Source organism: Euprymna scolopes, chromosome 3 (assembly GCF_053919585.1).
Source record: "Euprymna scolopes isolate OS-2025 chromosome 3, ASM5391958v1, whole genome shotgun sequence".
Lineage (NCBI taxonomy): Eukaryota > Metazoa > Mollusca > Cephalopoda > Sepiida > Sepiolidae > Euprymna > Euprymna scolopes.
The window spans coordinates 193609124-193624397 of record NC_136484.1 but is presented as its reverse complement, the minus strand read 5'-3'; the positions used below and the strand labels follow the sequence as shown (position 1 = coordinate 193624397).

The following is a 15274-nucleotide window of genomic DNA, read 5'->3' as shown; positions in this document are numbered from 1 at the left end:
ATAATAGAGGTCCAAGGATAGACCCCTGAGGTACTCCCGCATTTATGTCATATTGTTTAGATGTACGACCGTCAAGGACAACTTGGATTTTTCTATTACTTAAGAAGGATTTAATTACATTATGAATTCTTCCAGTGATTCCATATGATCTAATTTTCCTTAGAAGACCATCGTGCCATACCCTGTCAAAAGCCTTAAATATATCAAGGGCTACCGCTCTACCCTCCCCTGTTTTGTCCAATGAGCGGTATATACGTTCAGAAACTACAGTTAAGATATCTGCTGTTGAACGGGCTTGCCTGAATCCATATTGTTTGTCAGTCAGGAGTTTAGCAGCTGTCAGGTGCTGGACTAGGGCTTGATTAACTAAGGACTCAAATATTTTGGCGAAAAGCGGGAGGAGGTTAATGGGGCGATAATTTAGTGGGCCAGTTCTTTCACCAGAATTCTTGAAGACTGGTACCACAGACGCGGTTTTCCAGCAGTCGGGAAAGCAAGATTCGTTAAGGCATTTATTGTAAAGTTTGGAGAGAACTGGAGCAACCTCGACAGAGCATTTTTTTAATAGCACAGCCGGGATGAGATCTGGTCCACATGCTTTTGAGGTGTCTAGGTTTTTTATAATGGCATGTACCTGAGAAGGGGTGATTTTCAAATCGTCTAATGTGGCGTCTGTTCGCAGAGGAAAATCAGAGAGTGAGTGGTGTACCGAGTTCAGTGTGGAGTTTGAGGCAAACTGACTGGCAAGCAGATTAGCCTTGTCAGTTGCCGTGCAAGCAACCTCATGAATGTTTGATAGTGGGGGAATAGTTGACTGTCCATTATTTACTACGCTATTGTAGATCTTCCAAAAATCCCGGGTTCCTAATTTCTGTGCTTCGATGCGTTTTCTGGTGGTTTCAGAGTAATCTGTCTTAGCTGTGTCTATCACTCTCTTACAATTATTTCTAGCTTCTATAAACTTCTGTTTATTTGAGCTGGACTTATGTCGGTTGAATCTGCGGAATGCATGCTGCCTTTGACAAATGGCAGCTGCACAAGCAGAAGTAAACCATTAGGGAGAGTGGGGCTTGCTATAGAATTTCCGTGCAGGAACATGTGCTTCAATTGCAGTTTTGAACCATTCAGTGGTCTCATTTGCACACTGTTCCGCTGGAAGAGTAAAGATATTTTGCCATGGGGCATCTCTGATGGCTTCCCAATCAGCCTTTTTGTAATACCTCGTTGTTTTGAGTAGTGGGTCTTCAGTTTTAGGGCGAGAATTTAGGCTGATTTCTACTATTATCACAGCGTGATCAGCATTCCCGAGTGGGGTGTGGGCATTTGTTGTACAGTCATTGGGAACCGTTGTCAGAAAGAGATCTAGAAGTGAGGCATGTTGATCTTGCTGGTCTGGGAAACGTGTCAGAAATGTAACTGAGATAGGGAATGGGATATAGAGAAGCTATGTGTTGCGCTACCAGCTACGTCTGTGTGATTAGAGAATCCTAGTCAGTTACTGTGGTGGACATTGAAGTCACCAAATACATGTATTTGTGCGCTACTATCGAGGGAGTGTGCTATATATATGCTGTCTGAGACTTTGTTTATTAGGGTACAGTCTTGGTTTGAGGGAGAGCGGTAGAGAAAATACAAGTAGCTAATATTGTGTTGCATATTTAGTCTGAAGCACATAAAGGCCTGGTCCTCTGATTCTAGTTTTATTTCTCTAGTCAGGGGGAGGGTGTTACGAATATAGACTCCAAGTCCATGCATATGTCTGTCCGAGTCCTTACGGTAGAGTGGGAGATAACTAGGCATGTTAAAGTGGTTAGAGGGAATGGAGGAGTGAAGGTTAGTTTCACTTAATGCTAAGATATCCGGGGTGTTTACAAGAAGAAATAACTCAACATCATCTAAGTTAGTTCTAAGCCCGCGGATATTAGTAAATGCAAGCCTCAAGGGAGGAGGCAGGTTGGTTTTCTTTGAGTTTGGTCCTGGTTTAAACGTATCTTTTGCTTGAGCTGTCATTTCATTTTATTTTATTTAAAAGTTTCAGTTAGGGTGAGTGAGTGAGGGTGCTGGACAAGTAGTTGTGCAGAATACCAGGCATGCAATACAACTAGACCATCAGCTGTCCTCACCCACAAGATTGTGGTCTCAGGAAAACCCACCGAGGATGAGTGCAGGGTCCCTTTCCATGCGCGACATGGCGCTACAAACATCCCGATATTTTACAACTGTTGATGGAGCAGCCGCTCTTAGCGCTACCAAAGAGTTAGGGCACCTGTACTATCAGTCGGAAACAGCAGCCAGGAACTGTCAGTCCGGTACCCTCAATCCATTAAGCAAAGCCAGCCCAGTCCAACTGCACCGACATATATGGCACTGAAGCACCCCACTGTGTCCAGTTTAGGGGGATGGGATGTGGCGGGAGTGGGAAAAAGCGGCGTTCATTGCCTTAGTCAGGAAACAAGGTCAACCACTGGGTGATTCAGACGAGTCCCTGTGATAGTACCTCTACGCCTGGCCAACCGGTGATTTGTTTGAGTCACCAGCTCTAGGAAGGTTGTCGTCCAGTACTGAAGAGGCCTCCCTCCCCTAGGTTTAGTTTCAGTTTTCCTTCTCCTAGACGGATGACCTGGGAAGACCTACGGGTCCATCAGCTCCGAGTGGGTTCGCCCCGCGCCTGGGTCCTAATCCATGTATTCTGCGACCCCGCATGGGTACTTAATATTTATTGGTTATTTAGGTTAATATCTCCTGAAAAAATCGGGCATTTAGGTTAGCTTCTACAGAAAATTTTCACTACTCAAACGTGGTTAAAAAAGGGCATTATTATGCTTTCCATTTTCATTTTTACTGGGAGAGGGTATAGGTAAAAATTCATCCAGTGGAAGCAGCTAAATTTTCTACAGTATTGGATTGAGAGAGACGAGTTAATGTACGGTTAGATATAGTTTTGTAAGTTTAGGAATGTATGGTTAGATATGGTTTAGTTGGTTTAGGAATGTATGGTTAGATATGGTTTAGTTGGTTTAGGAATGTATGGTTAGATATGGTTTAGTTGGTTTAGGAATGTATGGTTAGATATGGTTTAGTAAGTTTAGGATTAGGATAAAGTGTTAAAGTATGATTTACTTGCTCTTAGAAATTCTGATTTGGTGCCCAAACCGAATATTTAGTAAGACTGAAAGATAAGATATGCTCAGTATAGATACAAGAGAACATTTGATATGGAGTACAGTTATACCTGATAGATATAGGTTATTGCATATTCTGTAAGTATAGTTAAATACAGATGGATGGATAAGTAGTATTGTATACAAATGCATGGAATTTTAGACAATTTGAGTACGTTGCCTTCAGACTACAACGAAGGAGGATGACTTCGTCTTTCTCTTAATATCCGGAAGTTTGTATTTCAATGAGTACCGGTTTAGTTTGTGTAATAATTATTGCAATACTATCTCTTAACAAAGAGATATTAATGGTTGCTGTTCATTATAGATTACTTTAAGTCAATGTATAGGACTATGGCTAGTAAGTATTTACTTAGAAGCTTGGTTATGGGTTAGGAGTTATAATCAGGAGTATGCCTAGGAAATTTTTAGGTGTTAGTGGGTATCGATTTACGAGTCTGTTAGGGTCAAGGGCGGAGAGCAAGGACCCCTCTAAGTTACGTGAAACGGATTAGGTTTAGTGGCAACTTGGGAAATAGAGCAGTTTGATTTGTTAGTGATCAGGAGAAAGAGAATTTAAGTAAAAAATAAAAAGGTTTGTCATGCAAAACAGACAAGGCAGTTATCTTGGAGGTAAAGTATCTATAGTATGTACTTAGTATACAAGCATCAGTATTTTGCAGTTTTGAGAGGAATTTTAGGTATAATAGTTTCATGGTTTATTGTACAAGTCTGTAGTCTAGGTCAGGGACGAAGCACTTCTAATATTGCAACTGGGTTTATCTAATTTTAAAAGTAGTTGAATAGAGTATTATGAGGTGTTCTACTTAGCTTAGGGATAGAATGAAAATTTAAGGTAATATTCAGAGTAATATAAGCAATTTCATGAGGATTAGATATATGATCACTGGATGTTATGCTGCTCAGAAGAATTCTTGTATCTATTCAGAAGGATGTCTTGGTGATATAAGATTTGAGAAATTAAGAGTCTTGGGATACAGAAAGTTGTGAGCTGATGAGGATTCACTATAGGCGATTATATATAGGTAGCAAAGGTGGTTTAGTTTAGTATGCACGTATTGTACATATTAAGTATACTGCTTCAGTTCAATCCTCTATCGTAAAGGAAAATCCGTTTGTATTTCGGTTGGCAATTTTGTCAAGAGAGGAAATTTAAAACAGCTTATCTAATTTTTGATGATATCAGTTTATAGACAATTGTACAGACTGATAAATTGTTGTGTAAGACATAGGAGCCCCTCATCTTCGTATTTTGATGAAATGATGGATCAAGAGCATAGGTTAAGAATAGGTGTTCGGAAAGGAAATGGCAGTGTACAAGGAAGGTGGGGGGGGGGTCACTGATATCTTATTAATGTTATTTTATTTATTAAAATATTAAAGTATTACATGTGTGCCTTTCTAGAGGTTTTGTGAAATTGTTTAAGATGTTGTTCCTATTTACAATGTCTCCCCACGGGACGGACACCAGGGTCGTTTTTTAATGTGGAGAAAAGTAACAAAAATAAAAATTGTCTCAGTCGTGAAGGATTTCTCCTCCACTGACAGAGAACAAGAAATTGAAGTGCAGCATCTTGACCCGAAGGCCAAGAGATTTATTTTTTTTGCAGTCTTCCCTTATTTTGTCCTTCACATCTCACCTTCTATGAACAATGTTTCTGACAGAGGCAGAAGAATTGCTGTTTACTTGGACAGAATTCATATAACACTTATCATTGGGTAGTTTTTGACACTGTAGTGTTATTTTCTTTTCTTTTAGTTCTTTACATCAAGTGGTTTCATGCCTTGTCTTGAGTGATATTCATAAAATAAGATAAATTCATCTATAAAAGTAGAATAATAAAAAATGCTTCAGAAATACCGGTTTGCAAACCTAAATTGCTTAAGGAGTAGATAGGTTCTGCCTATCGCCCGGCTTCCATACTCCTTCTTTGCCTATTAGTCAGGTGCAGAGATACTATCACAGTGATTCGACAAAAACACCCAGTGGTAGATCTTGTTTCTTGTGTAGGGCAATGAACGCTGTTTCCCCACTCCCAACACACCCCACCCCTAAAGCTGGGCACTTGAGAATGCTTGAGTACCATATATGCCTGAGCAATTAGATTGGGTTGACCTTCCTCTGATGGGTTGAGGGTACCGGATTGACAGTTACTGGCTGCTGTTTCCGACTGGTAGTACAGGAGCCCTAACTCTTTGGTAGCGCTTAGAGCGGCTGCTCCATCAACAGTTGTATAATATCAGGATGTTTGTAGTGCCATGGCGCGCATGGAAAGGGACCCTGCACTCATCCCTGGTGGGCTTTCCTGAGGCCACAGTCCTAGTTGATGGAGGGTCAGCTAATGGTCTACTTGTGATGCATGTGTGATACTCTGCATAACCTCCTGTTCGGCTCCCCCTAACCTAACTGAAACTCGTTAAAAAATATGATGACAGTACAATCTAAAAATAAGCTTAAACCAGGCTTAGGGTCAAACAAATCCAACTTGCCTCTTCCCTTGAGGCTTACATTCACAAATATCCATGGGCTTAGAACTAATTTAGCTGATGTTGAAGCATTTCTCCTAACAAATACCCCGGATATCTTAGCACTAAGTGAGACTAACCTACACTCCTCCATCCCCTCTAACTACTTTAACATGCCTGGATATCTCCCACTCTGCCGTAAGGACTCTGACAGACATATGCACGGACTTGGAGATTACATTCGTAATACCCTTCCCTTGACTAGAGAAACAAACCTAGAAACGGATGATCAAGCCTTTATGTGCTTTAGACTAATCATGTAACACAACATTAGCTACTTTTACTTTCTCTACCGCTCTCCCTCGACCCAAGACTGCACCATAATAAACAAAGTATCTGACAGCATAGACACAGCACTCTCCTTCGACACTAGCGCCCAAGTACATGTATTTGGTGACTTTAATGTCCATCACAAAAACTGGCTTGGATTCTCTACTTACACAGATGCAGCGGGCAGCGCTACTCATAGCTTCTCTGTATCTCACTCCCTATCGCAAATTGTTACTTTTCCAACCCGTTTCCCTGATCAGGAAGAACAACACGCATCACTTTTAGATCTGTTTTTGACCACAGTTCCTGATAATTGTGTAACGAAAGCCGACAGCCCACTTGGGAACGCTTATCATGCAGTGATAACGGTTGAAATTGCCATAAACTCTAGACCCAAAACTGAAGAGCCAGTGCACAAAACGAGATATTATAAAAAGGCTGACTGGGAAGCCATCAGAGATCTTATCAGAGACGCCCCATGGGGAAATATTTTTTCTCTTCCTGCTGAACAGTGTGCAACCGAGACCACTGAATGGTTCAAAACTGCAATCGAAGCGCATGTTCCCATATGAAATTCTATAGCAAGCCCCACTCTCCCCAATGGTTTACTTCGACTTGTGCAACTGCCATTGCCCAAAGGCAGCATGCATTCCGCAGGTTTAACCGACATAAGTCCAGTTCAAACAGACAGAAGTACATAGAAGCTAGAAGTAACGTTAAGAAAGAAATAGCGACAGCTAAAAGAGAATTTACGGAAACCACTAAAAAACGCATCGAAGCACAAAAACTAGGAACTCGTGACTTCTGGAAAATCTACAACAGTGTAGTAAATAATGGGCAATCAACAATTCCCCCACTAACCAACAATCACGAGGTTGTTTACTCAGCAACCGAAAAGGTTAACATGCTTGCCAGTCGGTTTGCCTCAAACTCCACACTGGGCCCTCTCAACCACCCCCTACCTCAATTTCCTATGCGGACAGACGCCACGCTAGACGATCTGAAAATCACCCCTGCTCAGGTGCATGCTATCATAAAAAACCTTGATACTTCAAAAGCATGTGGACCCGATCTCATCCCAACTGTGCTATTACAAAAGTGCTCAGCCGAAGTAGCTCCAGTTCTCTCCAAACTCTACAACAAATGCCTTAATGAATCTTGCTTTCCGGGCTGTTGGAAAACTGCTTCTGTGGTACTAGTATTCAAAAATTCTGGCGAAAGAACTGACCCATTAAATTATCGCCCTATTAGCCTCCTCCCACTTTTCACCAAAATATTTGAGACCTTAATTGACCATGGTCTAGTCCAGCACCTTACAGATACTAAACTTCTGACCGACCAACAATATGGATTTAGACAAGCCCGTTCCACAGCAGACATCCTAACTGTAATCTCTGAACGCATATACCATTCACTGGACAAAGCGGGAGAGGGCAGAGCGGTAGCTCTAGATATATCTAAGGCTTTTGACAGGGTATGGCATGAGGGTCTCCTCAGGGAGATTAGATCATACGGTATAACTGGTAGAATACTTAACATAATTAAATCCTTCTTAGATAAGAGAAAAATCCAGGTTGTCCTCGACGGTCGTACATCTAAACAATATGATACAAATGCGGGAGTGCCTCAGGGGTCTATCCTTGGACCTCTATTGTTTCTAATATTCATAAAGGACCTCCCCGACAAAATTGTCTCTGAGATGGGTATATATGCTGATGACACCACACTCTATAACAGGCATGACAGGAAAACAAATGAACACATATCTAAAGAAATGGCAAAAACACTAGAGGATGACCTCCAATCTGTAATGGAATGGGGACAAAAATGGATGGTCACATTCAATGCTGCCAAGACTAAACTGGTTTCCTTCAATAATTACAAGAAACCTTCTCTGCCACCTATAGCAATGGCCATAGACTTTATCTGATAGTACATCTTTCAAACTCCTTGGCCTAATGTTCACAGGAAACATGAGTTGGAACAATTACATCGCGGGCATTGCCAGGGCCGCTGCGAGGAAGGTGGGCTCCCTCTACCGTGCTAGAAAACTACTAACACCCGAAAGTATCCTGTACCTCTATAAGGCCACCATTCGCCTATGTATGGAGTATTGCTGTCATATTTGGGCTGGTGCATCGACTACTAGTCTCTTGCTCCATGACAGGGTTCAAAAGAGTCGCAAATCTGATAGGCCCTAAACTGGCATCTAAGCTTCAGCCTCTGTCTCATCGACGAAACGTTGCATCCCTCTGCCTGTTCTACAAGTATTTTAATGGTGAATGCTCTGATGAACTGCAGACACTTGTGCCCCCACGACGTGAACACTTTTGACAGACCCGACAAGCTGCAAAATCCCACCCCCACACTGTAGAGATCCCTAGATGTAAAAAATCTTTCTACTTTTTTTTTTTTTTTTTTTTTTTTACAAGGGTGTCACCACTTATGAAGGCCCAGAGGCCACTCGAGGATAAGGGTTAATAGGTATACATTAGTCATTGTGATTTTAGCATAGTAAACAGTGGGAATTTTGTAACTTGGATTACTTAGGGGGATGATTCAATTAGAACTTGTTCACATTGGACTTTTTCTTTTTTTTTTTTTTCTTTTTTTCATAGGTATCAACTCATTATTAAGGCCAAGAGGCCACTCAAGGATAAGGGTTAAAGAGTGTACAGTAGAAATTGGACAATATAATAATCATTAGTAATGAAAATTTGTTAAATTTGATAACTTATATGGAACGGCTCATCAAGAACTTATTTACGTTAGACTTGAAGACAACCATATTGTAGTCAGCTGGAAAGCAGGAAAACGGAAGACAATTCCACAGGCGTGCAGTTCTAATAAAAAAGCTTTGTTCATGGAATCTACGTTTAGGTTTAGGCACAGATAAAGAGTGGGGGAATTATTGATAGTGTTTACAGCTAGACGAGTGTTTCTTGTGAAAGTTTTGCGAGGGGGGACCATAGATTGAAGCTCAGTCGAACACTTTCCATGAAAATAACGATACATCAGAGACAAACTCGCAACATCTCTTCTGTGAGATAGAGGTTGCAAGGAAGAGAAAAGGACATCTCCTACGAGGCTACGAAGTCTATTTTGAACTCTATCAAGGCAGGACAAGTCCTTTCTAGCAGCTCCTGCCCAGATGTGGCAACAGTATTCCATCCTATAGTTTCTTCCCCCAGAACTGCTAGACTTTGGAATTCCATTCCAGGTCACTGCTTGCCCAACTGTACTGACATGCATAAGTTCAAGTGCAACGTGAACCAACATCTTGCTGCCCAAATCCCTACATAGTACCCCAGTAGATGTTTCCCCTGATAGTAGCCCCCTACACCAAAGTGGCAATGTGCCTTGTTTGGGTTGAAAATGTAATAAAAAAAAAAAAAAAAAAAAAAAAAAAGGAATCAAATACAAGTGGAAAAAAGATATAACAAAAATGTTTTGAGAATAAAATGCAACATGTCACAATCTTGTATCTTATAAAAAATAAAAAATCAGTTTTTAAATTATTCTTTTGATAACTTTATTGAAATTAATTCTTACAGTAATTTCTCTGACTGCAAACTTCTAGTTAGAATTTTATGCACCAAATTGCATTTTGGGATCAAATTAAAGAGAATTCCCAAATGCTTTTGTTCTGATAATAAACCAAGATAATTTTAATATGATTTCTGAAATTTACTTGGATTAATGTAATGAGTATTTTTTATGTTTTACAATTGTTGTTGTTAATTGTTTTCTATATTTTTTTTGCTGTTTTGTAATTGAATTTTTTGCTTTTTCAATTTTAACAATTTTTAATTTAGTTTGTCATTCACTGTCTTTATTTTAATACATAGAATTTATATACAAACTATAAATTAAGGATAATGGAGATTTCGTAAATTAAAAATATAGTATTTTTGTGGTGTAATCCAAGCCAACATGGAAAACTGGTATCAAACCAAATATGATGATCTGCCACTAAGTTAATCGGAAAATAAATATGTGTAAAACGCATCCTCTGTATTTGATATTTTCCATTGCCTTCTGTAACAATATTTCAGAGAAAATATATTAAAACATTTGGGACAACGAATTTTATATAATTTATGCAGTATTCTGCTTATTCTTTAATTAGTCCGTATGTTGCTTTGAAAAAGGCCAATCTGGCAATCCTGGACAACAATATCACTGGCCTCCTTTTGATGTAACCTTGTTTTTGAATATTATAATATACTAGCAGGGTTCGTTAACTGGCGTTGCCGGGTGGAAGCCCCCCCCCCCCCCCCCAAAAAAAAACTAAAGTAAGGTTGTTGCTCTTGTCCAACCTCCTTATGTTAAGAATGGCTTTTGAAATGAACACCCTAACCTCCCCATGTTAAGAATGGCTATTGGAATAGATACCCCATTTTGTGAGGGGTGGTGGGGATGTCAAAATATTTTCCCTAAATTTAACGTTGATAATCGTTTTCAGGATACCTTCCCACAAATACTATAAACCAACAAAAGAAATGGAGGACGGGCAGGTAGGATAGAATTAGATTTGTTTCTTGTACATGCATACAAATCTGACGGCCACTGATTGAAAGTGCATAATGGTATGGTAAGATGTGCGCAGAACAGGAGACATGGATAGTACCGTCATAATCACGTTGACACACTCAATTTTCATTGGATCACTAAAGTTAAGCAATGTTGAGCCTGACCAGTACCAGATGGGTGACCATTTGGGAATACCAGCTAGGATGACGTTAACATCTCCTTGCGAAAGCTGGAAAATCTAAACGTCTTCTTCCCTGAAGGGAATATACATGTGGCTGGGGAACAGTTGTGAATTTCATATTCTTATGAAACTTCCTCCTTCAGAGGAAACCAGTTCAACCCACTTCAGTAGAGTACAGTCTTGTTAAGAGTGGGTGAGAGTTTTTGGGTTAGAGGTAGAACAAGGTCAATCATGAGAGAAGACCGAGGAAAACATGGGAGAAAGGGATATATATATGATAGCTCGTTAGTTTGGAAGTTAATTTGTTAAATTTTTACTGTCATGCCCATTGGTTTTTAGAAATCTGTTTTTAACACGGGGAGGGGGAGGCTTTGTTAATTACTTGGTACTTTCACCAAAATCAGCTGTAAAAGAATCACATTATCTTTTGCTAAAATACAATGTTTAAAAAAGAAAAAAAAGTACAGGCAATTTCTACAAACTGTTTGACATGTGCCAGCATGTAAGACAGACATTAAACTGAATATTGTGATGGTGACAAATATTGTTCGAGTTGGTAAAAAGCAACATAAAATAAGTAACCCCTGCCTGTTCCAACATTTGGCCTTTGTGGTGAGTGCTACACATATTCTTTTTTAAAGAGAAGACGATTGTTATGGAATCTACACATTGGGCGATAATAAAAAGGTCAACTATTTCTCTCTGCAGATTCTTGAAGAAAGCTTCTCTGTTAATAACCAGCAGCAGTGAAAATCTTGCTTCCGATGATTCTGTCATTAATTCTTCAGAGTATTCTACTTTGTGTGGCAAAAGTTTCTTTGGGAATGATAATGCTATCAAAGATGACTTGACTGTCGTGTGTGTCGTGTATCCATTCCCACATCTAACTGTTCACCCGACGCGCAAGTTCCTGGTTCTTCTCTCGTTGCATACGGTACACAAAGAATTAAAGAAACTGCACCTTATAATGCATCCTTGTGGAACCATAGATTTTGGAATGCAGCAGGTGATCAGTGCCAGTGCCTCTCTGTTGCAAACTGAGCTGTCGTTACCGTTTAATGGTAAGTTGGAGCTTTCATTTATTTATTTATTTTTCCTTTTTTTTTCATGGTTCCCCCCTCGCCAAACTTTCCCAAAAAACACTTGTCTAGTTGAAACCATTATCAATAATTTCTCCCTCTAAACCTAAATGTAGATTCCATGAACAAAGCTTCTTAGAACTGCATTCCTGCGGAACTCTGTTCCGTTTCCCTGCTTATTAACTGACTACAATATGGTTATCTTAAAGTCCAACAGAAACAAATTCTTGATCAGCTATCCTCTTAATCTGATTTACCAAATTTCCACTACCGATGATTACTACAATATTGTCCCAAAGACTACTGTACATCCATTAACCCTTATCTTCGAGTGGCCTTCGGGCCTTGATAAGTGGGGACTCCTTTGTAAAAAAAGACGAAAAAAAAAAGTCTTTTCGGATTCCATCATATTTTTTTCTTGTTGCATATCAAAATCGACTTGTAAAGGGGAGATAATTCTGGGAATTCATAAATTGTAGCAAAATAAAATTCGCTTTTGCATGGAAATTTCTAAATGAAACGTTTCCCTCTGAAAAGTGTATAAATAGGCAAAACATCGATAATATTAATCTAAATAATTGAAGTCTGTTTTTAAATCACTAGACATTTTTGTGAAGATATAATGAACTCTGGTGAAATATTGTTTGCTTAATGAACAATATAGATTAATTGATAATTAAATGTGCCAGTAAATAATCTGTATATGCCATAATGAATTTCTGTCTGCATTGCAAGCCTAAATGTTGCTGAATAAGCAATGCAATCTTTATCCACACAGCAATTGCATCTTCGAAATTGGGGGGCATCTACAAAACAAAAGAAAATAGTGTTGAAGACAACATTCACGACAACAGATGGAATGGGATAATTTTTACGAGTTAAACTTTGATTCTACTAGAAAAAGATCTGATAAATTGGAATTATAAAAAAAAAACAAAAACGGTGTTTGCGATAGAATATTGTTCCGCACTTTTGTGTTTGTTTTTCTTTTACCAAATCTGTTGTCTTTTATTTTCTTGTTCTGATGTTTCAAAGTAGAAAGTGATTTGTATATGCGCACAGCAGGAAGGAGAACATATGTGATCGTTTACAAATCACACCAGCATTGTTTGTATATTTACGATGACGAGCTAACATTCTAATATATTCTCCAATGTAACTCGGGACTAACATTTTTATTCTTTTATGCTCTCTAAACAAGTATGACTGAAATGCCAAATAACGTCTCATTAAAAAGTCTTTCTATTCCAAAGTCGTTTTCAAATCAATGACCAGATTCTGTTTAACGTTTTACATGTTTCATGTCTGTTTTACATGCTGCCATGCATTGGGCAGCTTTTAGAAATTGACTTACAGACTAACCTATCTCTGGCCAGGTTTTTATTATCCCACTTTCTCAACTGGTGCCACTAGATCAGGCTTCCCGAGACGAAATGCACCTACATTGATTTTCTGTTTTTTGTTTTCTATTCTCTTTTGTAAAACTTTATGTTCTACAAAAACAAAAAACAACCCCCTTCCCTTTCCCTACTTCCCAACCCCATCAGTGGGGCACTAGAATACACCGACTGCCCCACCCCCCCTGCAAAGAGTAAAAGTCCTTCAATGGAGCCACCTGTTGGCCATGGGTGGCGACCCGTAATGTTCTAGAACGGTATTCTGGTGGCTGAGAACCTCATGACACAGATCCAAGTGGCCGTGAGTCTACAACACTCCACTTTGGCCCTTACTTTGATTAGGCGGGCGGTCGGGAAGGCCCGACCCGATCAATCGGCTAGTCATGCCAAGCCCTAATAACTGTAAACCCTCACAAAAAGAGAAATAAAAGTACATCACACACAAACACCTTTAGAAAAAACAAAAAAACAAATGAAAACAAAAAACATACTGACACGAGAAGGCGATGGCAAGGGCCAATCAAATAGTGAAACCTGATGCTACCGACAATATCCTTTATTATAACTTGCTGGGTCCAAGTAAATAAAGAAACCGTCATAAGCAGATACATTCATTGTTTGAGTATATCATCCTTGTATCCCTAAGATGTTTGTGCGCATTGGTTTCTCCCCAAACATCTCCCAATTTAGGGCTACGAGGAGGGTGGGGAGCAAGAATGATGAAGGAAAAAAATATAATTTATGGCTTCCAAAAAAAATAGTGTCTGGTGGGGCCTCTTGATGCCATACTAGTGGGTAATTGTTACGGCTTTACCTGATGTGCTACAAAAATAAATAAATAAAAAAAAAATTTCCTCTCTTTGTCTCTTACTTTCCCTCTCTGTCCTACTCTAACCAAGTCTGTCGACCTGTTCCACAAACCCCAAGAACTCAACATGAAATATCTAAAAAAAAAAAAAAAAAAAAAAAACACGAATAAACCTAGAACCCCATCCTCCAACGTAGTCCCTTACTACCATGTCTCCTCCAACATCAGGGGTCTATGCGCCAATCTTCCAGAGGTTGAAACCCAATTACAGGAGACAAAACCGAACTTACTCTTTCTAAGCGAAACTGGCATAGGGCCAACCACTTCCCTAGATGAGTTCATAATAAAAGGATACTCTAACTTAACATCTAAATCTGACCCCCAAGATCGCCATGGAGATGGAATATGCGCCTGCATTAAAGATGGCTTCCCGTGTGGTAGAAATATTTCCAGAGAAGACCCTAATTTACCTTATATGTGCTTCCGGGTTGCACTTGCTTGCACCACCGCATTCACATTTGCTCTCTATCATCCCCACAACAGCGGGGTTACTGTCCTTAAGAGTATATCTGAGAAAATTGACCTCATCCTGTCTGCTCATCCTTTGGCTACCATTCACATTTGCGGTGACTTCAATGTCCATAATGTGGAATGGCTGACCCACTCAAATAAGACAGATGATGAGGGGAGGTTCTGTCATGATTTTGCCATTGCCTATGACCTCACTCAGATTGTTCACGAACCCACCCGTGTGCCCGGTACTAATGGTCAGTATGCAAGCCTTCGAGACCTTTTTCTCACAACTTCTCCTGAGCTATGTTCATGTTCCGTTCTATCTCTCCTGGGATCCTCCGATCATACAATTGTATCAGTTAAGATAAAAATGAAATGTAATATGTCTTCAGATGTACCTCTCCACCATACTGTATATCGATACTCTATGGCTGACTGGGATATCTTCCGTACATTTATATCTGATCTACCTCTGCATTCCATGTTTAAAAAGGATGTATCCTCTATAGTATCAGACCTGACCTAATGGTTAATTGTAGGCATAGACCGATTCATATCATCAAAAAAATTCCAACAAAAACCTAACAGCCAACCATGGTTCTCACCAGAATGTGCTGCTATGGCGCACAGAAATCACTTTTTCCATAGCTACCAATGTAATAGATGCACTGAGACTAAAGCTGCTTTCAGGGCTGGCAGCAATCACTGTAAAAGAGTAATAAAAAATGCAAGAGAACTATATGCTCAGTCCGTTAAATCCAAAGTAGCTGATCAGCGGCTTGGTT

At 39.6% G+C, this 15274-nt stretch overlaps 1 protein-coding gene across 1 annotated transcript in view; it reads left to right on the top strand.

Moving 5' to 3' along the window:
* The window catches only part of LOC145260438 (uncharacterized), a 138295-nt gene that overhangs the window by 69257 nt on the left and 53764 nt on the right, over positions 1-15274 (top strand). The window contains exon 6 of the mRNA XM_080118452.1: positions 11401-11753. Within this exon, the coding sequence (XP_079974578.1) occupies positions 11401-11753 (353 nt within the window). The remainder of the gene's footprint in view (positions 1-11400; positions 11754-15274) is intronic.